The sequence below is a fragment of the Hemiscyllium ocellatum genome, chromosome 1, assembly GCF_020745735.1.
Source record: "Hemiscyllium ocellatum isolate sHemOce1 chromosome 1, sHemOce1.pat.X.cur, whole genome shotgun sequence".
NCBI lineage: Eukaryota > Metazoa > Chordata > Chondrichthyes > Orectolobiformes > Hemiscylliidae > Hemiscyllium > Hemiscyllium ocellatum.
In genome coordinates this window covers 44,361,310-44,389,143 of record NC_083401.1, presented here as the reverse complement: position 1 = coordinate 44,389,143, position 27,834 = coordinate 44,361,310, and the positions used below count along the sequence as shown (strand labels likewise).

The 27,834-nt window shown below is 39.9% G+C and overlaps 1 protein-coding gene across 2 annotated transcripts in view; it reads left to right on the top strand.

Moving 5' to 3' along the window:
* Positions 1–27,834, top strand: part of mbd2 (methyl-CpG binding domain protein 2) — a 119,587-nt gene that overhangs the window by 65,066 nt on the left and 26,687 nt on the right. For both annotated transcript variants that reach the window (XM_060829048.1, XM_060829037.1), the window contains exons 4-6: positions 11,036–11,126; positions 15,014–15,191; positions 21,603–21,731. In XM_060829048.1, the coding sequence (XP_060685031.1) occupies positions 11,036–11,126; positions 15,014–15,191; positions 21,603–21,731 (398 nt within the window). The remainder of the gene's footprint in view (positions 1–11,035; positions 11,127–15,013; positions 15,192–21,602; positions 21,732–27,834) is intronic.

Genomic DNA, 27,834 nt, shown 5'->3' with positions numbered 1-27,834 from the left:
ATTAGCTATTTTCCAGTTCTCTGGGACTCTTCCTGACTCCAGTTATTCCTGAAAGATGCCTGTACAGTCTCCTCAGCTATCTCCTTCAGGACTTTGGAGTGTAGTTCATCTGGTCTGTGTGATTTATCAACTTTAGGATCTTTCAGCTTCAGCAGTACCTTCTCCTTAGTACAGTCACTGTCCTCACTTCTTCTCCCTCTTACTCTTTTGAAGTTCAGGTATGTTACTGAAATTTTCCACTCTGAAAACTGATGCAAAATACCTAATCAGTCCCTTTGCCATTTCTTGTTCCCTATGGCTACTTCTCCAGCTCATTTTCAAGTCATTCTTGCCTCAGCTGCCTTTTAAATATCTAAAAAAAATCTTGCTTTGTATTATCAGCTAACTTCCCTCATATTTCATCTCCCCCTGTAGTGACTGTAACACATTCATCAAATGGACCTCATAGAATGAGTTTCCTGATTGGAGCTGTTAATTTGGTCCAATCAGGGAATCCTGGATGACTGACTGTCATCCAGTTTACTGGGAGCTGGTTCTGAAGATGCTGGATCTTTGTCAAGGACTCTCTAGGTATAAATAAAATGTTCCTGATGAAGGGCTCTGGCCCGAAACGTCGAATTTCCTGTTCCTTGGATGCTGCCTAACTTGCTGTGCTTTAACCAGCAACACATTTTCAGCTCTGATCTCCAGCATCTGCAGACCTCACTTTTTTCGTGAATAAAATGTTGCCTTGGTGTCGGGATAGTGGCCTCAGTGGAGTTATTCCCCCACACCACCCCCCACCACTATTGTTTTTTCAGTTATCCTCAGCTAGTTTTTAAAGACTTCCTAATCCTCTGGCTTCCCACTAATCTTCACTATATTGTATCCTTTTTCTCTGCTTTTATGCTGTCCCTGAGTTCCTTTGTCAGCCATAGTTGCCTTGCCCTTCCTTTAGTATGTTTCTTCTTTCTTGGAATGAATTTCTGCTACCAACCCGATTTTCCCAATCTACCTTCAAATTGAAGTCCCCAATGATCATTGTAATGGTGCACCCTACATGTCTTTACTATTTCCCGATTTATTTTCTTCCCCACATCCTGACTACTGCTAGGAGTCCCATAAGGGCTTTTGCCCGAAACATCGATTTTACTGCTCCCCGGATGCCGTCTGAATTGCTGTGCTTTTCCAGCACCACTAATCCAAAATCTGGTTTCTAGCACCTGCAGTCATTGTTTTTTACCTAGGAGGCCCATACACAACTCCCATCAGGGTCTTTATTCGTTTGCGATTCCTCAAACCTACCCACACACACTCTATGCCTTCTGACTCTATATCATGTCTTGCTATCACTTTAATTTAATTTCTTACTAACAAGGCAACCCTACCCCCTGCCTATTTGCCAGTCTTTTCAATGGGACATGTATCCTTGTATATTTAATTCCTGCCTCTGATCCCTGTAGCCATGTCTGTGATACCCACAACATGGTACCCTCCAATTTCAATCTGTGCTACAAGCTCTTTTACCTCATTTCGTATGCTATGTTCATTTAAGTACAACACCCTCCCTTCTCGTAATTGTCCCCTTATCTGCTATGCTTGAAATTAAATTCCTGAGCCTTTCCATACTTTGTCCTACTACTTGTTCTGAAAACTTTAATAATCCCTGCTGAGCCAATTAACACTTTTAATGATTTTTCATGCAACCAAACCCAATTCCACTATTTACTTAAAGCCCAAATAACACCCTGATTCACCAGGACTTTGGTCCCAGCATGATTCAATGAAATCCCATGAACTCCTTCCCAGTTCTGGTGCCAATGTCCCACAGGTTTGCATCCATTTCTTACTTACCGATCTTTGAACCACGTAGTTACATCTTTAGTCTTGTTTACCCTTGCTTGTGGCTTAGGTAGTAAGCTGGAAATTATTGCCTTTCTGGCTGTGCTTTTTAATTTAGCCCCTAGATGCTCATATTCCTTCAGCAGAACCTCTTTCTACCTATATTGTTGGTACCTACGTGAGCCACAACAACTGGATCTTTCTCTCTGCAGCCCAGATGAGCTATCTTGAGTCAGTGCAGCCTTCAGGAATCTCAATCCTGGCCACAGAAAAGAATGTTATTCTCCTGATTACAACTGCATTTCACCTTGCCTGGACCCTGAACCGTCCATTAGAACAAATATGAAGCTTGGGAAGATCATATGAACTAACATAAGCCAATGATTTGGTACAGACATTGTCCAATGAAGTACATTTGTGTCAGCTGGAAACTGTTCACTGCTGAGCCCAGCATATTGACATTTAAAGTTCAGACATTCCAGACCAACAGAAGGCAATGGCGCAAACAGTACCAAACTATGATTGAACGGTGGTAGATTTTGTGTTTAACATGCTGATGAATTAAGAACAACTTGCGAATGATGCTCAAAGATAGCAATGACAGCCCACACTCCATTCTCCAATACACACAGCCAATCATTATTACTCAAATGCGTTTCCAGACGGCCTCTTGCTCAAGTTTGAGAGATCAGTAAGGAGATGCTGCTATCAGTTAATCCAGTCTGTAAAATATCAGCTCTTGAGAAACCCCAATATGCAACAGTGTTTTCTAGTAAAAAATGAGGTCTGGAGATCACAGCTGCAAATGTGTTGCTGGTCAAAGCACAGCAGGTTAGGCAGCATCTCAGGAATAGAGAATTCGACGTTTCGAGCATAAGCCCTTCATCAGGAATAACTAACAAAGTTTTAAAGGACATGTCAATTAACTATGGGAAAAAAAAACCCAAAGAACTGAGGGATGCTGGAAATCTAAAATGAAAATAAGATTGCTGGAAAATGTCAGTAGGTCTGGCAGCATCTGTGGCGAGAAATCAGTTAACATTTTGGTTCCCGTGACCCTTATTCAGCATTGATGGTACCTGGGAAAAGTATATTTTTGCAATAATAATGTACTCTATCTTCTCTAAAATATTGCATGCTATATGAACAGTTGTCTGTACCAACCACGTTAAAAACAAACGTAAAATGAGTTTTTGTTATGCTCCAAGTACACAGACGATGGCTTCATTCTAAGTACCTAACTGATTCAAGGTTTACAATTAAGCTGTGTTATTTCTAGGCTGCTGCTGACCCTTAAATGACATGAACCTTCTAAGTTTAGTTACTGACATCTTTTGGCATTGATCTCAGCAGTGACTATTCTAGCACAGATGTGATTGACCTTAGCACTAGGAAGGGGGAAATCAATCAAGGTCAGTGATCCTATTAACTATCCATTTGGCAGAGTCATCAAGGTCTACAGTACAGAAAAAGGTCTTTCAGTCCATCAAGCCTGTGCTGGTCAAAAGCAACCTCCTAACTCTGGATGTAAGTTTGCTCACTGAGCTGAAAGGTTCATTTTCAGATGTTTCATCACCATACCAGGTAACATCTTCAGTGAGTCTCCAGACGAAGCACTGCTGGTGATTCCTGCTTGCTATTTTTATGTTTCGGGTTTCCTTGGGTAAACATAAAAATGGAAAGTAGGAATCACAAGCAATGATTTGTCTGGAAGCTCAATGAAGATGTCACCTAGTATGGTGATGAAATGTCTGAAAATGAACTTTCCAGCTCAGCGAGCAAACCTACATCCAGAACCTCAATCTGAGGTACAAATCTTCTCAACTTGCCAACCTCTTAATTCCATCCCCATTTTCCAGCCCTCAGACCCCAAACCCTTGCATGCCTCTGTCACAAGTGTCTATTTAATTACTTTGTAAATATTATAAGGGCTTCTGTGTCTACAGGCAGTGCATTCCAGATTTCCATCACCCAAAAATATTTTTCCTCTAAATATCTTGCCTCTTACTTTAAATCTATGCCCCAGTCATTGGTTCCTCCATTAAGGGAAGAAGTTCCTTCCTAATCTGCCCTATCTACATTCTTCATAATTTTATTTGTCTCCATCATGTCCTCCCTTAGTCTCATGTGCTCCAAGGGCAACAACCCCATCTATCATGTCACTGTTCATTCTGGTAAATCTCCCCTGCATCCTCTCCAGTGTAATCTCAGCCCTCCTAAAATATGGATTCTAGAATGGTATTCTGGAGTTCTCTCGCTGTGCCCTAACCAACCTTTTATACGTTTCCAGCAACCTCACTGCTCTTAAATGCTATACTTTGACAACTAAAGGCAAATATTATATAAGTTGCCTTAATCACTTTTCCTGTCCTGCTTCCTTAAGAGACTGCACATGCACACCATGGTCCCCCTGGTGCTTCCCCGTTTCCTATTGTTCATCATGTATTCCATTTCCTTGTTTGTCCTGTCGCAAGTGTCTCACCTCACAGTTATCCAAAGTGAATTTCTTTCACCACTGAATTAGCCCATTTGACCAGCCTGCCTATATCCTCCTGTAATCTATGTCTAAACTCTTCACAATTTACCACCTCACCAATTTTTATAACAGCCTTGAGCTTGCTGATTAACTCTCCTTCCTTCAAGTGTAAGTTGTCTCTATTTTTCCTGCACACAGCAAGGGCCCCAGCACTGATTTCTGAAGAACCCCACCGAACACAGGCCTCATGTCACAAAAATGCCCCTCGACCATGACCCTCTGCTTGGTGGGAATTAGATCAGAGTCCTGCTGCAATGCTTCCAAATGTTAAATCATTTCATTTTTGCTCCATTGGCAACCAGTTTCAAAATTGTTTTACTTACATAAACTTGACAGCCTGTTTCCTCGGAACCAAGCCCCCAAATTAGCAATAAGATTAATGAGCAGTAAGTTGTGTTATCCACCATGCATTGAGAACAGGTAAAACAAATTTCTTGTTAATGTGGAGTTCCCAATGGAAAGCTAATAAATAATCCTTATCTTCCTGAAACAAACTGCTGTGAAATATTTGTTGCCCATACCTGCACCAAATCCAGTTTTCCCATTATCCCTGTTTTCACTGACCTAGCTTGGTTCCTAGTGAGTCACCAGCTTTGCAGTGATGCTTTTGATGAGTTTGGAGTACTGTGTACAGTTCTGATTGCCTTTGCATAGGAAGAATATTAAATTGGAGAGGACTCAAAAAATTTACCAGGCCGTTGCCGGGAGTGGAGGGTTTGAATTATAAGGATAGGCTGGGACTTTTTTCAAGGGAGCATAGGAGGTTCAGGGGTAACCTTTTGAGGTTCATAAAAATCATGAGGGGCATAGACAAGGTGAATAGCAAAGGTCTTTTATCTAGGAGAGGGGAGTTCAAAACTAGGGGGCATATTTTAAGGTGAAAGGAGAAAGATTTAAAAGGGACCTGAGGGGCAACGTTTTCATACTGAGGCTGGTCCATCTATGGAATGAACTGCCAGAGGAAGTGGTAGATGCAGGTACAGTTACAAAATTTAAAAGACATTTGAGTAAAAAATGAGGTCTGCAGATGCTGGAGATCACAGCTGAAAATGTGTTGCTGGTTAAAGCACAGCAGGTTAGGCAGCATCTCAGGAATAGGGAATTCGATGTTTCGAGCATAAGCCCTTCATCAGGAATGAGAGAGAGTAGCCAAGCAGGCTAAGATAAAAGGTAGGGAGGAGGGACTTGGGGGAGGGGCGATGGAGGTGGGATAGGTGGAAGGAGGTCAAGGTGAGGGTGATAGGCCGGAGTGGGGTGGGGATGGAGAGGTCAGGAAGGAGATTGCAGGTTAGGAGGGCGGTGCTGAGTTGAGGGAACCGACTGAGACAAGGTGGGGGGAGGGGAAATGAGGAAACTGGAGAAATCTGAATTCATACCTTGTGGTTGGAGGGTTCCCAGGCGGAAGATGAGGCGCTCCTCCTCCAGCCGTCGTGTTGTTATGTTCTGCCGGTGGAGGAGTCCAAGGACCTGCATGTCCTCGGTGGAGTGGGAGGGAGAGTTAAAGTGTTGAGCCACGGGGTGGTTGGGTTGGTTGGACAGGTGCATGAATAGGACAGGTTTGGTGGGATATGGGCCACATGCAGGCAAATGGGATCAAATTCGTTTGGGAAACTTGATCAGCGTGGGTGACTTGGACCAAGCAGTCTGTTTCCGTGCTATATGACTCTGACTCTAAAAATCAGATGTGGAGCAGTGCCACTGTTCTGGCAATTCCTCATTAGGTTTACTAAAAATGGGTGGAGTGATATGGAAACTGAAGACCAAGCTGCCAATGTTTTGTTTTAAGAATTGAGCAGTCAGAAATATTGTTTACTGATGATTCCTGTTAGTACAATGCTGGATAATGTGTTTTATTGTAATTTTTGGTGTTCATTCAGGAATAAATGTTGACCAGGATTGTAGATACTTGTCAGCTGTCCTTCACAGGTTGGAGGGTTTGAGCTACAGGGAGAGGCTGAATAGGCTGAGACTGTTTTCCCTGGAGCGTCAGAAGCTGAGGAGTGACCTTCTGGAGGTTATGAAATCATGAGGGGCATGGATAGGATAAAGAGACAAGGTCTTTTCTTGGGGGAGGGGGAGTCCAGAACTCGAGGACATTGATTTAAGGTGAGAGGAGAAGGATTTAAAAGGGACTTAAGGGGTAACTTTTTCATAGAGTGTGGTGCGTGTATGTAATGAGCTGCCAAAAGAAGTGGTGGAGGCTGGTACAATTGCAATATTTAAAAGACATCTGGATAGGCATATGATTTGGAAGGGTTAGGAAGTATATGAACCAGGTGCTGGCAACTGGGACTAGATTAGGTTAGAATATCTGTTCAGCATGGACGAATTAGACTGAAGGGTCTGTTTCCGTGCTGTACAGCTCTCTTACTCTGAGGTTAGCACCCTTCCTAAACAAACATTGTGTTCAATAACATCACATTTGACAGTGCAGAACTCCCTCTGTATGCTCTGAGGCTTCAGTATAGTGTATATGTTCAGTAACCTGGGAACACCAAAAAAAACCTATCAGTAAAAGCTGTTTAGCCAAAGCAGTGGAGATTAGCAGACAGACATACAGTCATTTTGTTGCTTTGTACCTTTCATGATCTTTGGTGTATCCCTATATTCATCATAAAGCATGGAATAACATATAGTGCACATCTTTTCCAGCCTAGAATGTCCTCAGGAATTAGCTGGATGAAGAATTAAGTTTACCTTACCTGCGTTAACTGAATTAAATTATAATCATACACCGATCTGCCATATCCTCCTTCAACTTTTGCTTCAAGGAGAAAGGCTAGACCAAACACCATCCTGATGTGGAACTGCTCCATCATTCCTTATCTGTCACTGGATGAAAATTCTGGAATTCCCTTCATAATAGCAGTGTAGGTTTAGCTAGACTATGTGGACTACAGTGGTTCATGATATTGGCTCATGACTCCCTTTTGAGGGACAGTTAGCAATGGCTATGAATTATAGCCTCTCTGATGCTGGCATCTTAAAAAAGATTTTTTAAAGAAGTGGTGTGACCATATAATGTCAAGTTGGGGCCTAACCCAGAGCTGTATAAGTGTTCAGCACAACTTCCTGCCGTTTTTACTCAGTACCATTTTTAACGAAGCCCAAGAACTTGGCTGATCTCCTCTCAGTTTGTCCTACCATCTTCAAAAATTGGTCCTTCTATTTCTGTGAACACTTCAGAATTATTCCTCTAATTCTGCATTATACCTCCCTATCCCTTCTGCCAAAATGCATGTCTCCACATTTCCCTCTATTAAATCCATCTGTCACTTGGGTGCTTATTCTTATTCTGCAGCCAGTCGATATCCCTTCTAAATAATTGGTAGCATCCTCATTGTGTGCCACCTTTCCAGATTTGTATCATTAGCAGATTTTGAAATGTTACTCTCCATTCCGATGTCCAAGTTATATGTGTAAACCAAAAAGAAACAGTGGTCCATACATTGACATTGGGGAGCACTGCTTCACAAAGGCATTTGATAAAGTGCTCTATGACATGCTTATGGACAACATTAAAGCAGAAGCAATCAAAAGGGGAGTGACAGCATGGATACATAATTGTCTGAGGGGCAAGAGTAGTGGTTGATGGATCTTTATTGGACTGAACAAAGGCTGTATTGTGGAGTTGTTCTTTCTGAGCCACCATGGACATCAGGCTAAATGGCCAAAGGACAGAGGGCCGTAACTATAATACTGTTCTACCATTCAAAGAGATTATGGCTGGATCTGCTAGTACTCAAGCCCAGTTTACTGCATTTTCCCACAATCCTTTCCATGCTGTAACTATTCTGTGATTAGCTACAAACGTGCTGTCTGAAATAAAACAATTTATCATGTCTGTTTTCTGCTGTGGGCCAGTTTTTATTCAAGTTGACATTAACTTTCCTATTCATGAGCTTCAATTTTGTTCATCATTTTGTAAAAAACTTCCTTAATTTCATAAAGACAGCATCAGTTGCTTTTTCTTTAGTAATCATCTCTTGTTACTTAATGAAAATCTGCCAAACACCGTCTGCCTTCTACAAATCTGTGGTTCTTCTTAACTAACTCAAACCTCTCCAAGTGGCCATTGATTTTTTTTTCCCCTTTGAATATTGCTCATAAAGCCTCACTCTTCATTAATGTTAAACTGACTGGACTGACTTGGAGGTTCGTGTTAGATCATTTGTTAGGACTTCAACAATGAACCCACTCAATTGCTGACAGCATCTTTTGAATTTACATATTTATCTATGCATCTGCAAATTGAGGTTGTTAGATTCATGATCATAAAAATAAATGTTAACAGTTTCCTGTCATTACAACCAAAGATTTCTAGCTGCTACTTCATGGCAATGATTGTTGTGTTCATCAACGTCTTGTGGGTGGTAAGATCTTACAGGCAGTGACAGAATGATAAGTTGATCTGCTTTTTGGCAATGCTGGAAAAGGGTGGGAAGTTGATCACGACATAGAGCTCCCTGCTGTACTCTGGTTATTGTTCCAGAATCTTTATTGTTTGATGAAACTAGAAGAACATACAATTTAAGTCTCAGCTTAAAGTCTTTACATTACCATTTCTAGAGAATTTGTATTTCCATGCTGATTGTTGAAAAAAAGGTCTTTTGTAGAAGCCCTTTGACTTGCGACCATCAGAACTTTTGCAAGATTGCTAAGACTGTATAAAGAGGAACAATACTTTATGTAGTTTGAACAGACAGCTGCTTAGCTTTCAAAAATATTACACTGAAGAAAATATCATTACACTTCTGCAGTGTACAGGAAGGAAATATAGTTAAGGCTAATCAGCATCATGTACTGAGGCATTTTCAGGTTTAATTACAGATTTTGTTTTGCTAATTACCCTGATACTTAGAGAATTGTATGATTTGAGGTTATGCAATGGTTTAATCTGTTCCAAGACACTATGAAGGAAATGATGTTTTATAAATACTTCTGGTTAATCATAGAACAGAAGCTTTTATTTTCAAATTTTAGTGAATGGTTTACACTGGTGATCCAGAAGAAAGAGGTAAAAAACCCCAGGATTATCATTAGGCATGTAGAAGGGATATTAGGATTAATTTCTTGCAAAATATTATTGTAATTGCTTCATAATAAATGGCCATTGAAGCCAAGCCAGTTAGAGCAATATTAATGAATATGGAGGAAAGACTAAGAGAATGGAATTATAATGCTGGTGAAGATACTAGATTTGTATGGATGCTTTCTGTACTGAAACATTGCATTCTGAGAATTTTCAGCTGCAATCTAATGTAACTTTAGATTGGCGCATGATAGAGGCATATATGTGATGCTGACAATGCTATCAGAAAGATTGGCCACATGTTTGATTTAGTTGTGAATTTTGTGTGCCTACCTGACCGTGTCAATTAGTTTTCTTTCAAATGTTCCAGAGTTGATGGTAAATGTTTCAGTGAATAGTCGAAATCTAAGTATAAATCCTGCATGTACTGCACCATCACATACAGTATAATGAAATTTTAGTTTAGCTACCTGGTTATCTTTTTAAATGTTGATTCCACCTGATGGTAGTTAACATGTGGAATAGCCAAGATAAGGGACACACTGTGGTAATCAACTCTAGAATCATAGATTCCATCCAGTGCTCTAAGAGGCCATTTATCCCACCCTTGGAAGAGCATTTCAACAGACCCAGCCCCCCACATTATCCCTGTGACACTACATTTACCATAGCTGGCCCACCTAGGCTGCACTACTCTGAACACTATGGACAGTTTAGCGTGGCCAGTCGACCTAACCTGCACATCTTCAGGCAGACACATTGGAGGCTGGTACAATTGCAACATTTAAGAGGCATTTGGATGGGTATATGAATAGGAAGGGTTTGGAGGGATATGGGTCGGGTGCTGGAAGGTGAGACTAGATTGGGATGAGATATCTGGTTGGCATGGACAGGTTGGACCGAAGGGTCTGTTTCCATGCTGTACATGTCTATGACTCTAAACGTGCAAATACCACACAGACAATTGACCAAGGCCAGAATTGAACCTGGGTCTCTGGCACTGTGAGGCAGCTGTGCTAACCATTGAGCCACCGTGCTGCCCTAGTTTCTACCCTAAAGATGTTTGACTTATATGTATTAGAACTTAAGGGATGGAACAACCAGGTGATGCATGTCCTAACGACTGGTAGACCATATCAAACAGCACATTACGTTGACTAGTCACAGCAACTCATGGTAATTGTGTTTACTAGCCTGTGCTTGCAAGCCACAGTAAAGTGTAACCACCATTAAATGTGATTCTGCTATTGGAAATCATTTATTAACCAAGCCAGACTGTGCAAAGAGTGACTTCACCTGGTGAAGGGGTAGGGCTCTGAAAGCTTGTGATTTCATATAAACCTATTGGACTATAACCTGGTGTCATGTGACTTCTGATCTTGTCCACCCCAGTCCAATGTCAGCACCTCCACGTCATGATTTAAGATGTGAAGGTATATTTGAGATCTGTTAGAAAGTATCAAGCTAAGGAACATTTCTGTTCCTATTTACAGCACACTCTTCCTTTCAAAATATTTAACTATATTTAATTGGCCTAGTTCTCCCTCCTTACCTCCACTATTTCTCCTTTGCCCTTATTACACAGGGAGAGGAGGACTAAGCTCTGTTTATTTTTAAAGATTTTAATTGCGCTATTTTTTTAACAGCTGTTTTGGGAGAAACGACTGCAGGGTTTAAGTGCCTGTGACATAGCTGAGCAGATAATTAAATCAATGGAACTTCCCAAAGGATTGCAAGGTATGTTTTGCTGATAATGTGGTAATCAAAAATGGGATAACACAATATAAATAAACCGATGCTTGTTGCTTTTCATGAATTCTTTCAGGTCTTAGGCACCAGTTTTTTTAAAATGGATTCTTACAGCCTTTACAATCTCTTGACTGCTGGCTGCAATACATTCCCAATTATGTCTTTAGCAGATTTGATTTTAAACTTGTAAAATGGCAACATACCTGCAAATGTCAATAAACCTTGATTTTAGACATCAATAAGTTGAGTTCTTTTAAATCCTAAACAACAACTCAGGGAATTCTTCTTGGGCACTGAATTTATAAACGGTAGAAGTTCTTTTCTGTGTAGGTGCCAGTAAACTGTATTTCTTCTTCTACATCTTTGAAAGTAGTTAATCTGAGTATATATTTTCATAGGTGCAGACAACATGGGCAAGCTTAGATAGTGGGTGATCGTAGGCAGGGAACATTGTAAATCTGATCCCCTGTTCAAGGGTTAGAAATTGCTGATGGGAGTAGTCTAAAGGTTCCCTGACAGTGGTGTACCATTGAACAGCACATTTAGCAAGAAATAATTGGAGCTTACAAAAGATGTTATATATCAAATGACAATGTAATAGATGTGGAGGGTAGACCAATCAAAATTGTCAAGGGTATTCTATGAGTTTGTAAAATGTTTTTTGTGACTCTTTCCTGGAATAATTCATCGTGGAACCAACTGGAGATAAGTATTCTGCAGTATTAGGTTTTTACTCTAATCCCTAACAAGAATTATAAGCTTATATACCACCAGTTACTTAGGCTAAGAATAAGGCATGAGAATCATTGTTCAACAGAAAATGCATTCTACTGAAAAATTAAAACTTAACAAGAGAGATCCATCCGTGACTTACTAAAAAAAGTGGAGGGTAGTATTAGATTAAAAGAAAAGGTTTGTAATGCTGTAGGGAATTGCCATAAGCTGAAAATTGTGTCATTTTAGAAACCAGTGAAAGGCTGCCAAAATTTTAATAAATTGGAAGAAATAGAGTGAAAGTAAACCATTTAGGAAAATAAAAACAGATTATAAAAGTTCATAGCTCCTTGAAACTGGAGTCGCAGGTAGATAGAATAGTGAAGATGATGTTTGGTATATTTTCCTTTATTGGTCAAGAGTATTGAGTACCAGAGTTGAGAGGTCATGTTGCGGCTGTACAGGATGTTGATTGCGCCACTTTTGGAAGATTGCATGCAGTTCTGGTCTCCTTCCTATCGGAAGGGTGTTGTTAAACTTGAAAGGGTTCAGAAAACATGTACAAGGATGTTGCCAGAGTTGAAGGATTTAAGCTATAGAAAGAGGTTGAATAGGCTGGGGCTGTTTTCCCTGGAGCGTCGGGGGTTGAGGGGTGACCTTAGAGGTTTATAAAATCATGAGGGGCATGGATAGGATAAATATACAAAGTGTCTTCCTGGGGTGGGGGAGAGTGTAGGTTTAGGGTGAGAGCGGAATGATGTATAAGAGACCTTTTAAAGGCACGTTTTCACATAGAGGGTGGTGCGTGTATGGAATGAACTGTCAGAGGAAGTGGTGGAGGAGAGTACAATTGTAGCGTTTAAAAGGCAACTGGATGGGTATATGAATAGAAAGGGTTTGGAGGGGTATGGGGGGTGCTGGAAGGTGGGACAACATTGGGTTGGGATATCTGATCGGTATGGACGAGTTGGACCGAAGGGTCTGTTTCCATGCTGTATATCTCTATGATCTATGACTCAAAGCTTTTATGAACATGTACAAACAAGGAGAGTAACTGAACATTTATCCCTTAAAAGCAGAAACAGGAGATATCATCATAGATAATGAGCAAATGACAGAAACATTGAATGTCTATTTTGTATATGTTTTTAAAGAAGTTGATGCATACTACATATCGGGTAGAAGGTGCCAAAGAGGTTAATAAGTGTGATAAGCCTAAGGTAATCAATGTCAGAAAAGACATTTTGGACAAATTTAAGGTACTAAATCTGTCAAATCTCCATGATCTAAATGAGATACTAGAAGTGATGGTTATGATTTTCAAAATTCCCCAAATTCTAAAATGCTCTCAGAAAGTTGGAAGATAGCAAGTACCATACCACTGTTCAAGAAAGGAGGGAAGGGAAAAATGGTATGACAGTTGAGTTAGCTTGACGTCATCGGAAAAATGCAGATATTTATTGGGTAAGGATTAACAATGCACTCAGAAAAGCGCATTATGATCAAAGAAGTTTGACAAATTTATTCAATTTTTTTTTAGGGTGTGTCTACTAGGGTGTATAAAAAGGAGCCAGTAGATGTAGTATGCTTGAAACTAGGCATTTGATTAGTTGCTACCTAAAATTTGAATGCATATGACAAGGGCTCATGCTGTTGGAATAATTTATTGGCATGAGGATTGTTTATTGGTTGGAAAGCAAAGAACGGAGACAAATGAAATGGTTTCGTATTAGCAATTTATAATGAGAGCTGCACCAATCAGTACTGGGACCTCCGCTGTTTACAATGGGTTCAAATCCTATCTGTTTGAGAAGTATGTAATAACATCTCTGAAAAGGTTGATCAGGAAAATATGCAGATGAAGTAATAGAGAGCTCTTGAGGTATAATGGTAGTATCCCTACCTCTGGGCCAGGTTCAAGTCTTACTGTACGCTGATGTGTCAGTACTTGTCTGAAGAGGTTGATTGAAACCATCTGGATGGAGAAACTGAGTAATGCATCTGACTTTGCTGATGCTACAGAGCTAGGTGGGAATGGAAACTGAAGAGCACACAGAGGTATAGATATTTTAAAAGAGCAGCAAACCAGGAGATGGATTATTATTTAAAGAACTGAGTTGATTCAGTTTGATAGCTAGCATAGAAAAATATAATTCTTTCATATAAAATTTAGAAATCTTGATATTCACGTGGACTTGAGTCCTTTTGCAAGAACAGCAGGCATTATATAATATTGTTCTTGATTGCAAGGGGATTGTAGTGCAGCAGCTGGATGGGGGTTGGGGTTGGGGGGGGGGGTGTGGAGGGGGAGTCGAGTCTAACATGGGGACACATTTCAGAGAAAGGGGGCAGTCAATTGAGACCATGATGAGAAATTTCTCCTCTTGAAGGATTGTGAACCTTTGCAAATGCTTCTTCCAGCAATTTGTGAGTTCACAGTTTTTTGCCATACGAAATAGAAAAATAGGAAGAATGGGTGGTATGAGGAATTGAGACTAAATAGCAGACATAATCATGTTGAATACTTATTGGAATAGGATTGAGGGGCTGTACAATATCCTCATTTTCTGTTTTTTTGTGCAATTGCTGCCTTGCACATGATCAGTGTAAATAAAAATAGTCAGGGCATTAAGTGGTATCCACTCAGGAATCTTTGTCACCCTTCTTTGTTCACATCCCTGTATCCTAACCAGTCCTCTCTCAAACTGCACAACAGATTTAAGCACCCCATTAACTATTTATACATGTATGCACTGTGCAACCTCAACCTTTTAACCATACCATTTGTCTAACATTACATGACCAGGGTGGTTAGCAGAGATATGATTCTTCTGTACCAGTCAGACAAATAATGTCAAAGTTGAATTATCATAAAGTAAATATATTCTCCACAATAAATTAAAATGTCTTCCAGCAGCCTTTCCCTACAACACCTTTCCCCAGCCCCATCATCTTTTCCATTCTCTTCCTGCAGCAGTCAAATAAATGCCAAATTTTCAATTGCATTACTGAAATCATCTTGCAGGAAAATTACGATGACAAAGACTAATGTGTGCATTAAAGCAAATTGATTGTCATAGCATCTAAGTTACTGGCATCTAAGGGTGAGAAATTACATATTATAACAACAATAATATCTGTCTTTATTTTGTTTTATAAAGGTATTGGTCCTGGCCATACAAATGAGGTGCTATTGTCTGCAATAGCAAGCGCTTTGCATACCAGTTCTGGACCTATTACAGGGCAAGTGTCTGCAGCTGTTGAGAAGAACCCAGCGGTTTGGCTTAACACTTACCAACCACTCTGCAGAGCATTTGTTGTCACAGATAAAGATATCAGGTGAGAGTCAACAGGTCAGATATCTTTTACAATGGCAAGAACATTTCATTTTCAACACGTCCCATTTTAATTTGACAGTTTCACCATGTAAAAGTGAAATTAAAGTTAATTAATGAAATGATTGATAATTCTGACATATATATCAAACCCGGTTTTTCCTTAGCTCCCTCTATTCTGCAATGTAATTCAACACGCATTTCATATATCTAGCTATTCTCATGTATTAGCCTTCACATTGAGTATTGGTAGGTTGTTCAGCAGTGAAGGATATCATATCCAACTAATCATTTCTACTTAGAATTTTGATATCGGCAGTCTGTTATACATTTAGTTATAGTTGCTGTTTCATATGAGTAATTGAGTTTGAATTTGATTTATTGTTATGTGCACTGCATTACAATGAAAAGCGGTGTTTTGCATACTATATAGGCAAATTATACCATACAGCGTACATCAGGGAAGCAGAACTGAGTGCATAATACAGTGTTACAGCCACAGAGAAGGTGCTGAGAGATCAGAATTAACATTTGAGAGGTCTGTTCAAAAGGAAGAAGCTGGTCTTGAATATTTTGGTATTTTCAAACTTTTATATCTTCTGCCTGATGTATGAGGATGGAAGAGAGTATAACCAGGATGGGAGGGGTGTTTGCTTATGTTCGCTGCTTTCCTAGGTCAGCAGGAAACATAGATGGTGTCAATGGGTGGAAGGCTGGTTTGTTTGATGGACTGGATTGTGTTCATGACTCTCTCTGTTCATGTGGTCTTGGGAAGAGCAGTTGCTGTACCATGCTGTGATGCATCCAGATTGGATGCTTTCTATGATCTATCCTTAAAAATTGGTAAGTGTCCTTATGGATATGCCAAATTTCCTTAGCCTCCCTGAGGTAGTAGAAGCATCATTGTGCTTTCTTGACTGTTGTGTTGACTTAGATGGACCAGAACAAATAATTGGTGATTTAATGATTTGATTTTATTGTTACATGTATTATCAATGAAAAATACAGTGAAAAGCTACCACTGCAGCCATGTTTCTGGCATCATGATGATGATCACTCCCTGGGATTTGATGCTCTTGACCAACTCCACCTTAGCGCCATTGATGCAGCTAGGGGTGTGCACTGCACTCCGCTCCCTGGCGTCAATGACCAGCTCCTTTGTTTTGCTGATGTTGAAGGAGAGATTGTTGTCTTTACACCATGCTGCTAAGCACTCAATCTCTTTTTTTTGTATTCTGTTTCGTGATTGTTGAGATCCGAACGACAGTGTCAGTATCATCAGCAAAATTATAAATGGAGTTGGGTGAAATTTGGCCACACAGTCCTGAGTGTATAAGGAATATGGTATTGTGCTGAGTATGCAGCCTTGCAGGGCACCGGTCTTGAGTATTATGGTAGAGGTGGTGTTCATGCCAATTCTTACTGACTGCAGTCTATGGGTCAGGAAGTTAAGGATCCAGAAAACTGAGACTTGGGTCTCGGAGTCTAAAGATGAGTTTGTTTGGAATTATGGTGTTGAAGGCAGAGCTGTAGTCAGTAAGTGGGAGCTTGTCCAGAATCTTCCAGGGATGAGTGTAAGACCAGAGAGATGGCGTCTGCAGAGAGGGCCTGTTGTGTCGGCAGGTGAATTGCAAACGATGAAGGCAATCTGGTAGGCTGCAGTTGATGTGAACCATGACTAACCTCTTGAAGAACTTCATAATTGTGGAGGTCAAAGCCACTGGGTGGTAGTCATTGAGGCACGCTGCATGATTCTCCTATGGCACCAAGATGATAGCGGTCGTCTTGAAGCAGGTGGTGACTTCAGATCGTAGTAAGGAGAGGTTAAAGCTGTCTGCAAATATTTCCGCCAGCTGGTGCTCACAGCATCTGAGTGGTTCCAGCGAGTCCATCTGAGCCAATTGCTTTCTGTGGGTTAATTACTATTAGAGTTCAGCTGATAAAGTAGCATTTTTGACTCCATGACTATTATCTAGTCTGACCACATCTAAAAGCGCAGGTGGTACTTAAGTGATGCAACATACAATCAGTCATTTTATTTGAGCCCTCAGTGATGACAACAGTACTTGCTTTTCCTTGATAAGGACATTTGCCCGCAGTGTGTTTTTTTTCATTAAGAGTATAATCTCGAAAAACAATTAAGTATTCACGCAGCAGCTAGGCTTCCTCAGGAGACTCATAAAGAACTTTTATGCCCTTGTTACTATTTTATGTTTCCATTTTTAACTGTGCCATCTGTGAATTTGATGATTTTTTGGCAATTATAATGTCATAACCTACTGGAGTATGCACAATATTATCTGGTTTCTAATCCGCTTCCCAGAATATGTGTGAGAATTTTTAGACTATATGCATTCAATGTTATTGTCAATAACAAGTAACACATTTCAAAATAAAAGTACAAGGTTAACATGTAGGCATGTACAAGATTAACTTTGGCAGTTTTCCTGCCCGTTGCCTGTTATAATGCTATTCCTATTGGTCAGTTAGCTCAGTTGGCTGATCTGTGATGCAGAATGATGTAGCACTTTTCAGTTCCCATATTGCTGAAGATCCTGCCCTCTCTGCCTCGCCCCTTACCTGAGGCATGTGACCCTGAGGTTAAACCACCACCAGCTGTTTGTCTCTAATGAGAGAGCAGTCCTGTGGTCCTCTTGGGACTATGCGGCCTTTACTTAGGTACTTCCAGGCACTAATGGTGTTCACTATTGAGCACTGGAAAATAGCACCGTGGCAGAAAGATGATCCTCCAGGTTTGGACTGCTTGTAACTTCATTTTGTTAATGGGGGTACTATATATATGCATCCAGGGAAGTAGAACACCACTACACCTTTCATTATGGAGGTACTTGAAAGAGGCACTTGAAAAATCTCAATGTGGTCAGTTACAGTCGATTTGGTTTTATGGAAAAGAAATAGCCTTTGATTAGTTCTTTGTGGAAGTACCAAGCAAGGTGAATAAAGGAGAACTTGTGCCTGTAGTCTACTTGGATTTGAGGAAGACATTTGTCAAGTTGTCACGTTAAAGATTACTGGCAAATAAATGCTATGGTAGGGAGGTTTATGTAATAGTATGGATAGAGATTGGTTAGCCAACAGGAATGAGAAGAAGTAGATTGGCAAGATGTAACAAGTAGGATGTCACGTATCAATGCTGGGGCATTGAGTATTTACAGTCTGTATCACTGGCTTGGATGAAAGGACTGAATCTGTGGTTGCTAAATTTGCTGATAGCAAAAAGCTAGGCAGGAAGTAAGTTACTCTACTAACATCAGCTTTTTTGCTGTGACTGAACTGATACTTACAACTTGTCCTTATGGTTGGTTTACCTTTTGGTGATACTGAAACCCATAACTAGGCAGCAACCTTGTCTCTCATCCTGAACTGTTCACCTCAAACTCTACTTAGAATGGTAGAGTTCTAAAGAACAGCAAACTGGCCTGTTGTGTCTGCACTGGTCAAAAATGACCATCGTATCTATCCTAACCCCAAAACTTTAAACACTAATTAATAATGCAAACATCAGGAAACTTTCAGCCAAACAATGTCACTCAGATCATAAAACTAAAAATGTAGAATATAGAAGCAAAGGTAGGCCATTTGACCCATTGAGTTTGCTTTACTGTTGAATATGATACAGGATTATCCTGTATCATCACTATACTGTTGCTGTCTCCCATTTACTGACACCTTTCATGTCTAGAAATCTATTTATTTTGAAAATGCATTCAATGATTTGGCTTCCACAGCCTTATGTGGTAAAGAATTCTAGATACCTAATGAACAAAAGTAAAGGATCCAAGGAAGCGATTCCATAAATTGTAACTCATCACTCTGAGTGAAGAAGTTTCTCCTCACCTCAGTCCCAAATGGCCGACTCCATATCCTGTGACTGTGACTTGTTCTAAATCTCCCAGAAGACGAAACATCATCTCTGCATCCGGTCGGTCCAACCCTGTCAGAGTCTCTCACAATTAGATAAGATCTTCTCTCATTCTTTCAAAGTAGGGAATAGAGGCATAGTTGACTCAACTCCTCTTCACAGAATAAATCTGCTGTCTCAGGGCTCAATCTGATGAACCTTTGCTGCATTCCGTCTATGACAATTAAACCCTTTCTTTGATAAGACCATATCTGCACACAGCACTCCAGGTATGGTCTCACCAAGGCACTGTACATACGCACCTGTGACTCCACTTTCGAGGAAATATGCACTTGAACCCCTAGGTCTCTGTTCGGCAACACTCCCCGTGTCCTATCATTAACTGTATAAGTCATGCCCTCCCCAAAATGCAATATCTTGCATTTATCTAAATTAACCTCCATCTGCCAGTCCTTGCCCCATTTGATCAAGGTCCTGTTGGATTCTGAAGTAACCTTCACTACATTAACTATTTTGGTGTCATTTGCAAAATTACTAACCATACCTCCTATGTTCACATTCAGGTCATTTGTAAAAATGATGAAAAGCAGCAGAACCAACATCAATCCTTATGTGGCACACTCCAGGTCACAGGCCTCTAATCTGAAAAGCAACCCTCTACCACCACGTTCAAGCCAATTTGGTATCCAATTGGTTAGCTCCCCTGGATCCCATGTGATCTACCTCATTAACCAGTCTACCATACGGAATCTTGTCAAATGTTTTGCTAAAGTCCCTATAGATAACATTTCCCACTCTGTCTTCATCAATCCACTTTGACATTATTTAAAAAAACTCAAATCAAGTTAGTGAGCCACAATTTTCTATGCACAGAGCTGTGTTGACTGTGTTTTCAGTCCTTGCCTTTCCAAATACACGTAAATCCTGTCCCTCAGGAACCTCTCCAACAACTTAGCCACCACTGATATCAGGCTCACCGATCTATAATTCCCTGGCTTTTCCTTAAATAATGGCACCAAGTTATCCAACCTCCAGTCTTCCAGCACTTCACCTGTGCCTGCTGATGATGCAAATATCTCAGCAAGAGGTCCAGCAATCTCTTCCCTCATTTCCTACAAGGTTCTGGGAAACACCTGATCAGGTTCTGGGAAGTTATCTACCTTTTAAGGCCTCCAGCACCACCTCTTCCATATTATGAACTCTTTTCAAAACATCACCATTTATTTCCCCAAGTACCCTAGTTTCCTTATCCTTCTCCACAGTAAATACTGATGCCAAATAATCAATTAGTACCTCAGCCATATTCTGTGCTTTCATACGTAGATGTCCACACCACTCCCTAATTACTCTTTGTCCCCCTAACTTATTTAGAGAATCTCTTTGGGGAATTCTCTTTAATTCTGTTTGCCAAAGCTATCACATGACCCCTTTTTGCCCTCCTGAGTTTCCTTTTAAGTAGACTCCAACTTATTTTATACTCCTGTAAGGATTCACTCAATTCCAGCTGTTTCTACCTGATATACGCCACTTTTTCTTGACCAGACCCTCAATTTCTCTAGTCATCCAGCATTCTGTCCACTTAGCAACCTTGCCCTTCACACTAACTATCTCTGAACCCTCATTATCCCATTTTTAAAGGCCTCTCACTTTCTAACTATCCCTTTACCCCCCTGGGTGTAGCCTCCCCTAATCTTGTCAATATTGTGGTAGAAAAATAACAGCATTAGTTTAAAAGTGACTAATTTTTAAAAAAAAATACAGTTAGTTGCTAAGAATACATCTGTCAGAAATGTGTGCATGTATATATTTTGTGGGGTGAATTTGTACTCGGAGTTACATTGCACTTTGCTTAAAAACTGCATACATTCGTGTAGAACTCTGAGCTCAAAAACTGCATGAATTTATGTAAAACTCTGTTATCTCACTTCTTAGATTAGAATCAATCTAAACATCAGATCATAGACGGAGAACACAGGGGGCTAACACCTTCAACATATTGTCTAGCTATCACCATTGTTAACAGCTACCCCGAGAATGCAACCTTTTTTTTAAAAAAAGGTTTTGTGATTTACACATGAAAGAAGTGAGACTATCACTGTATTCTAACAGATGAAAGGCTTAACAGACAATCAATTTTTCAATGTATAATTTCAGTTACATCACACTGCAAATTTTTGCTATAAATTCTGTGTTACGATCGAGCCCTCCACTATCACCTGATGAAGGAGCGTCACTCTGAAAGCTAGTGTGCTTCCAATTAAACCTATTGGACTATAACCTGGTGTTGTGTGATTTTTAACTTTGTACACCCCAGTCCAACACCAGCATCTCCAAATCTTGTTTAACTAAGATCGTCTTCAACTAATAGGAACAATGTGCTAACATCAGTGCAGGTCTTGACATTTTCACTTTGTGCATTTTCTAAATCACATTGCACAGTCTAAAATTGATTTTTCTGTTGCTAAGTCACTTTACAAATAAAAGAAAATGAACCATCTCTAAAGAAATGTCAAACCATATTCTATGTTACAGGAAACAGGAGGAACGAGTACAGCAAGTGCGGAAAAAACTGGAGGAAGCTCTAATGGTGGATGAATTAGCACGAGCGGAGGAGGCAACAGAAGAAAGACGCTTGGACCGAGAGCAATATGATGCACAGGGGTGAGACTTTCATTGCAGCCTGGGTAATATAATTGAATGGCATAGGGGCGAGAACATCTGATAATCTTTTAGGATTATCTCCTGTCTGGACCAAAAAAAAGCAAGCTGTTTGGATATCTTGGCTAAATCACTTAATCCAATAAATTAAATCCCTCTGGATCAAGCAGCAGGACTTTTTCAGTATTTTTTAAAAAAGCAAACATTATCATTACTTTGGGAGAACAGGTATATAGGACTGATTTTCTTTAAAAAACCAATTTTTGAGTTTCCTGGAGGGTTTTGCACCACAAGCCTCAGTAAGTCTTCTCCCATTATCTTTCCAAACCTGTCTCATTTCCTTAACTCCAAGCCTCCACAGCACCCTGCTTGTCATATTCCCCCACATTTACGATAGGTAGATGTACTTTCCATTGCAGGGACCTGTGTGGGTTCCTGGTGGTGATGCCATCTTTAAAGTCTAGTTGTGCACCTGCTCAAGATCTGGCACTCTGCAGCCATTCTGGATGGTTGGTGTTATATGCAAAATAAAACTGTGGGAACCTTGGAAGTTCTGTTTGTTAGGTGAGTAGCCTGCGTGCAGTTGCTTCTCATAGAGGTGTATCCTTAGATGCTGGTGACTATTAGAGGTCTAGAGATGCAAGCTGCGAGGCGAGGGTACTGAGATACCACTCTGACTTTAATGCTAGGAATTGTCACTGTCAAATTTCACTCTGGTGGGTATGAAAATAAAATTGCATATTAATGATGTGAGATGATGTAATGAGGATGCTAATCCATGCAAGTAGGCCACTAGCCAGCAAGAATCTCCTCCCACCAGTCAACACTTGCTTGGAAAATGGGACTACTTCCTCTTGATGGTGGAAAGCTCCTTATTGCTGGTCTTGTGCATTTCTCCAACTTTCCCTCAAGTCTTTTAAGGGTTGGGTTTAAGTTCCATCGTGGCAGATAGTAAAATTTAAATTCAAAGAAAACAAATCAGGAATAAAAAGTTAACCAAATGGCGGTTAACTAAGGAAAGCTAAGAGAGAATATGAAGAGATACTGGAAGCTAACATAAACAGGAAATCCAAAATGTTCTTTAGGCATATCAATAGTAAAAGGAAAGTGTTTTCAGTGATTTTCTCTTACATTAATGTTGCTGGGAACTTGAATGAGATATCCTTCTGAGGAATGTTGTGGTTATTATACCATAGTAAACCATTCACATTTTGTATGGAATATGGATCTTTTACACCAAATTTAAGTGACTAAAAGAAAACAATGATTGAATTTCAGATTAATTAAAAGTGAAGGAGAGAAACGAGGTTGCTTTGCGAAGCTGACAGCTTTGCTTTTCTACTCTAGGTATTTCACCATCAAAAGTTGGTGCCTTCAAAGGCATACTTGAGCTATTACCTTGAGAATAAATGTGGCATATCACTTCAAAACTTCAAATAGATTTCCAGCTGAGGTGTTGTCAGCATTTAAATAAGATTCAACCATATAAAATAGAGGGAAGACTATTATAAAGATTGTTTTATTTTTTTCTCCGTGGTGCTTAGATTTGTCAAAACACAGCACTACTCTTGTTTACATTTGTGCATCAGCTTGATAATTAATCCTTGGCTATGATAATGAGCTACTTTGTAAGGGTCATTAACATTTTTTAATGTTATATTCCAAAATACGGTGGAATTTCTAGAGTTCTCATTAATTTAGATAGAAATGTGTATCTCCTGGATCATTTTCCATATTGGATGCTTAGACCTATTTTTGGATTCCATTCTAATTCTCAGATCAATTAAGAGCCAGGCTGAATATAGAAAGCTCAGAAGGGAACTGAACAAAAACAAATAAGGAAAGCTAAGAGAGAATATGAAGAGATACTGGAAGCTAACATAAACAGGAAATCCAAAATGTTCTTTAGGCTTATCAACAGTAAAAGGATTGCAAGAGGAGTGGGGCCGATCAAGGATTAAAAGGGGATTTACACAAAAAGACGGGACAGAGCTGAGGTATGAAATGGAAATTTTGCTGTGGGTCTGGAGTGGCATGTAGACCAAACCAAGGACAAACAAAAGATTTCTATCTTTAAAGAACATTAATGAACTAGATGGGTTGTTACAACAATGGTTACATGACTGCCATTTGGTTAACTTTTTATTCCAGATTTTTTTTCTTTGAATTTAAATTTTACCATCTGCCACGATGGAACTTAAACCCAGAGAATTGGGGTGGCACAGTGGCTCGGTGGTTAGCATTGCTGCCTCACAGTGCCAGTGACCCAGTTTTGATTTCAGCCTTGGAAGTGTGTGTGGAGTTTGTACGTTCTCTGTGTCTGCCTCTGGGTGCTCCGCTCATCTCCCACAAAGATGTGCAGGTTATATGGATTGGCCATGCTAAATTGCCCCATTGTGCCTAGGGATTACAGGGATTGTGGATCTGAGTAGGATGCTCTTTGGGAGTTTGGAGGTTAGCTGAATGACCTCTTTCTGCAAAGTGTAGATTCTGGATTACAGGACCAGTAACATTATCACTACTCTTCTGCCTTACCAGAAATGCATATAAATTTAATTTTGCAAATTTTATATAAAGAACAACCAGTTAATTCAAACACTGGTGGTCTGGTCTCTACACTGTATAAAACTGCTGCCAGAGTTAAGGCGGGAGGTCAGAAAGGAAAATGTGTTGTGTAGTTTTGCTTTTCTTGAACCTTTTCAACCTTAAGATTGTTTCTTAATCTGCCACATGAGAAGAAGCTAGTTTTTTGGTGTGTATCTGATAAGTGGTTAACACTTCTTCCTTTCCCAAGATTCAATATAGCAATGCAACTGGTGGTTATTTTAGTGAAAATGTATATAAAAATTCCTGAATAGATATTGCAGAACCTCAAAGATCATAATCTCTGCATTATTACCTAAGCCATGTGAAGATTGGCCAAGACTACAGTGGCAGAAGTGCGTTCCAGGTCATTGGATACTGTTAGCTGTACCAGGTAAACTCAGCTCTATACCATTGGCCAAATCAGTTCGTGAAAGGGTCACTGGACCCGCAACATTAACTGTCCTTTCTCTTCACAAATGCTGCCAGGCCTGCTGAGCTTTTCCAGCAATTTCTATTTTTGTTTCTGTCCCAATGGGATTGTCTCCACCTGAACCATGACTGAGATCCTGCCAATGACATAACTGTGGAAGCAGAGAGAATTTTAAACTTAATAATGGGGGCAGGGGAAATATTTGTGAAGATATAGTGAAGTTACACAAAGAGTAAAAGGATAAAAGCAAAGGTTCTGTACCTAAACACACACAGCATTCAAAATAAAACAAATTAACTCTGTGCAAATAGAAATAAATACAATCTGGTAGTCATCATAGGGTCATCGCGGCACAATGGCGTTGATTGGGACCTGAATCTTAAAGGATGACAAGGAAGTTGGAAAGTGTGAAAGGTTGGCTGTTAGTTAAAAGAATAACGAACAGTATAGTTCAGGAACAGATGTTTTGCCCACCAAGCCTGCACCAACACATGACACCTTTCTAATTAAAAACCTGTGCGTTCTGTATCCCTCTATTCCCTGTCCATTTAAGTATCTGTCATGATGCCTCTTAAATGCTTCTACCACCACCTCTGGCAGCATATTGAAGGCACTCAGTACCCTCTACTTTAAAAAAAGCCTCTCACATCTCCTTTAAACTTTTTCCTCTTTTATCTTAAACCTATATCTACTAGTAATTGACATTTCTATCCATGGAAAATGGCACTATCTATTCTATCCATGCCTGTCATTATTTTGTAAACTATTAGTTGCCTCACAGTCTCCAATGTTCAAGTGAAAACAAATCAAGTTTGTCCAGTCTCTCATCATAGCTAATACCCTCCACACCAGGCAACATCCTGCTAAACCATTTCTGTACCCTATCCAAACATTTACTAGTGGTGTAGCAACCAGAACTGTACCCAAGATACCACACTGCATATAAAAGCTCATAGTGTAGAGGTTAGTATATTGGCATGGAGAAAAGATTGCCTGGCTAACAGAAAGCTGAGAATAAGCATGAATGGGTCATTTTCAGATTAGTAAGATATACTAAATGGTGTGCCATGGGGTTGGTGCTCAAACATTTAAAATTTATATAAATTACTTGGATGAAGAAACAGAAGATACATTTGTCAATTTTTCTGATGGCACAAAGGTTGAAAGGAAAATAAATTGTAAAGAGGATATAAGGCTAAAAAAGATGTGGATGGTTTAAGTGAGTCAACAAGGATGAAGCAACTAAATAAAAATCTACTTTTTAAAAAAAAAATCATGTAGGGTGTGGGCATTGCTGGCTAGCCGGTATTTATTGTCTGACCCTAGTTACCCTAGGAGGTAGTGGTGAGCTGCTTTCTTGAACCGCTGCAGTCCACCTGCTGTGTGTTGGCTCACAATGCCATTGAGGAGGGAATTCCTGGATTAGGACCTAGCAACAATGAAAGAATGGTGATATATATCCAAGTGAGGATGGTGAGTGGCTTGGAGGGGAACTTGAAGGTTTCCGTATATCTGCTGATCTTGTCCATCTAGATAGAAGTGCTCGTGGGTTTGGAAAGTGCTGTCTGAGCATCTTTGATGAATTTCTGCAGTGCATCTTGTAGATGGTCGTAGCAGTGTGCACTGAGCATCAGTGGTGGAGAGAGTGGATGCAGTGCCAATTAAGTGGGCAGCTTTGTTCTCGATGGTGTCAAGTTTCTTCAGTGTTGTTATGGCTGCACTCATCTAGGCAAGTGGGGAGTATTCCATCTTACACTACTGACTTGTGCCTCATAGAGGATGGGCAGGATTTCAGGATACAGGAGGTGAGTTCCTTGCTGCAGTATTCCTTGCTTCTGACCTGAATTTGTAGGTACTGTGTTTACATAGTGTGTCCATTTGAGTTTACGATCAATGATAACTCCCAGGATATGAGGGTTTAGTGATGGTAACACTGTTGAATGTTCAGGGGTGGTAGTTAGATTGTCTCTTATTGGTAATGGTCATTGCTTGGCATTTGTGTAGCCCAAATATTACTTGCAACTCGTCAGCCCAAGCCTGGATATTGTGCGGACCTTTTTGCATTTGGACACGGACTGCTTCTGTGTCTGAGAAGTCATGAATGTTGTTGGACATTGTGCAATCATCAGCAATTATGTAATGATGAGAGATTACAGAGCTCTGAAATGGAGTGTTCAGGATATGCTCTTGCAAGAATCAGAAAAGTTTAGTGTACATGAGAAAACAACTAAAATGTTTTCATTATGACAAGGAGAATAGAATACAAAAGTAATAATCTTACTGTACATTTATTTGGGAAACTGTTAAGACCTCTCTGGAGAACTATGGTCACCTTATTTCAGGAAGGATGGAAGCAGTTTATAGAAGGCTTGCCAGGTAAATACCTGGAATGTGAGGGATAGAAGGAAAGATTAGCTAGACAAGCTTTAATCGTCTTGGGTTTAGAAGATTACGAAATGATTTTACTGAATCCTTGAAGATCCTGAAGAGACTTGACAGGGTAGATGCAGAGAGGATGGTTTTCTCTAATAGGAAAATTTAAAACTAGGGATCACAGTTTAAAAATCAAGCATTGTATTAAATGGACACATTATGGGATTTATTTTTTCTTGAGAGTTATGAGTCTTTGCAAGCGGAGTCATTAGTTAATTTTAAAGCAGCGATAGATAAATATTTGTTAAGGAAAGGGTTGAGAGGTTATGAGGGTTATGCAAGAATGAGAATTTTAGATTGCAATCAGATTAGCCATGAACTTGATGAATGATAGAGCAGGCTGAAGAGACTTAATTCTGCTCCTGATTCATATGTTTGTTTGTAACCAGGTTGATTTCCTGGCTTGATGGTAATGATCATAATAATGTCTCAACCAGAAGGTGGTATCTCTAAAAACACAGTATTCTGTCAATGCTATACTTAAAAATCTACCTCAATCAGGGAGGGATTGGCGACCTTTTTTGTTATACAAATAAAGCCTGGAAAATATTATTGGATTTGCAAGACAAAAATTCTATTTCCAAATCAATTGACTAGCATGCATTATGGAATGCATAATTTGCATTTTAATAAGTAATATATATATATTATATTTAT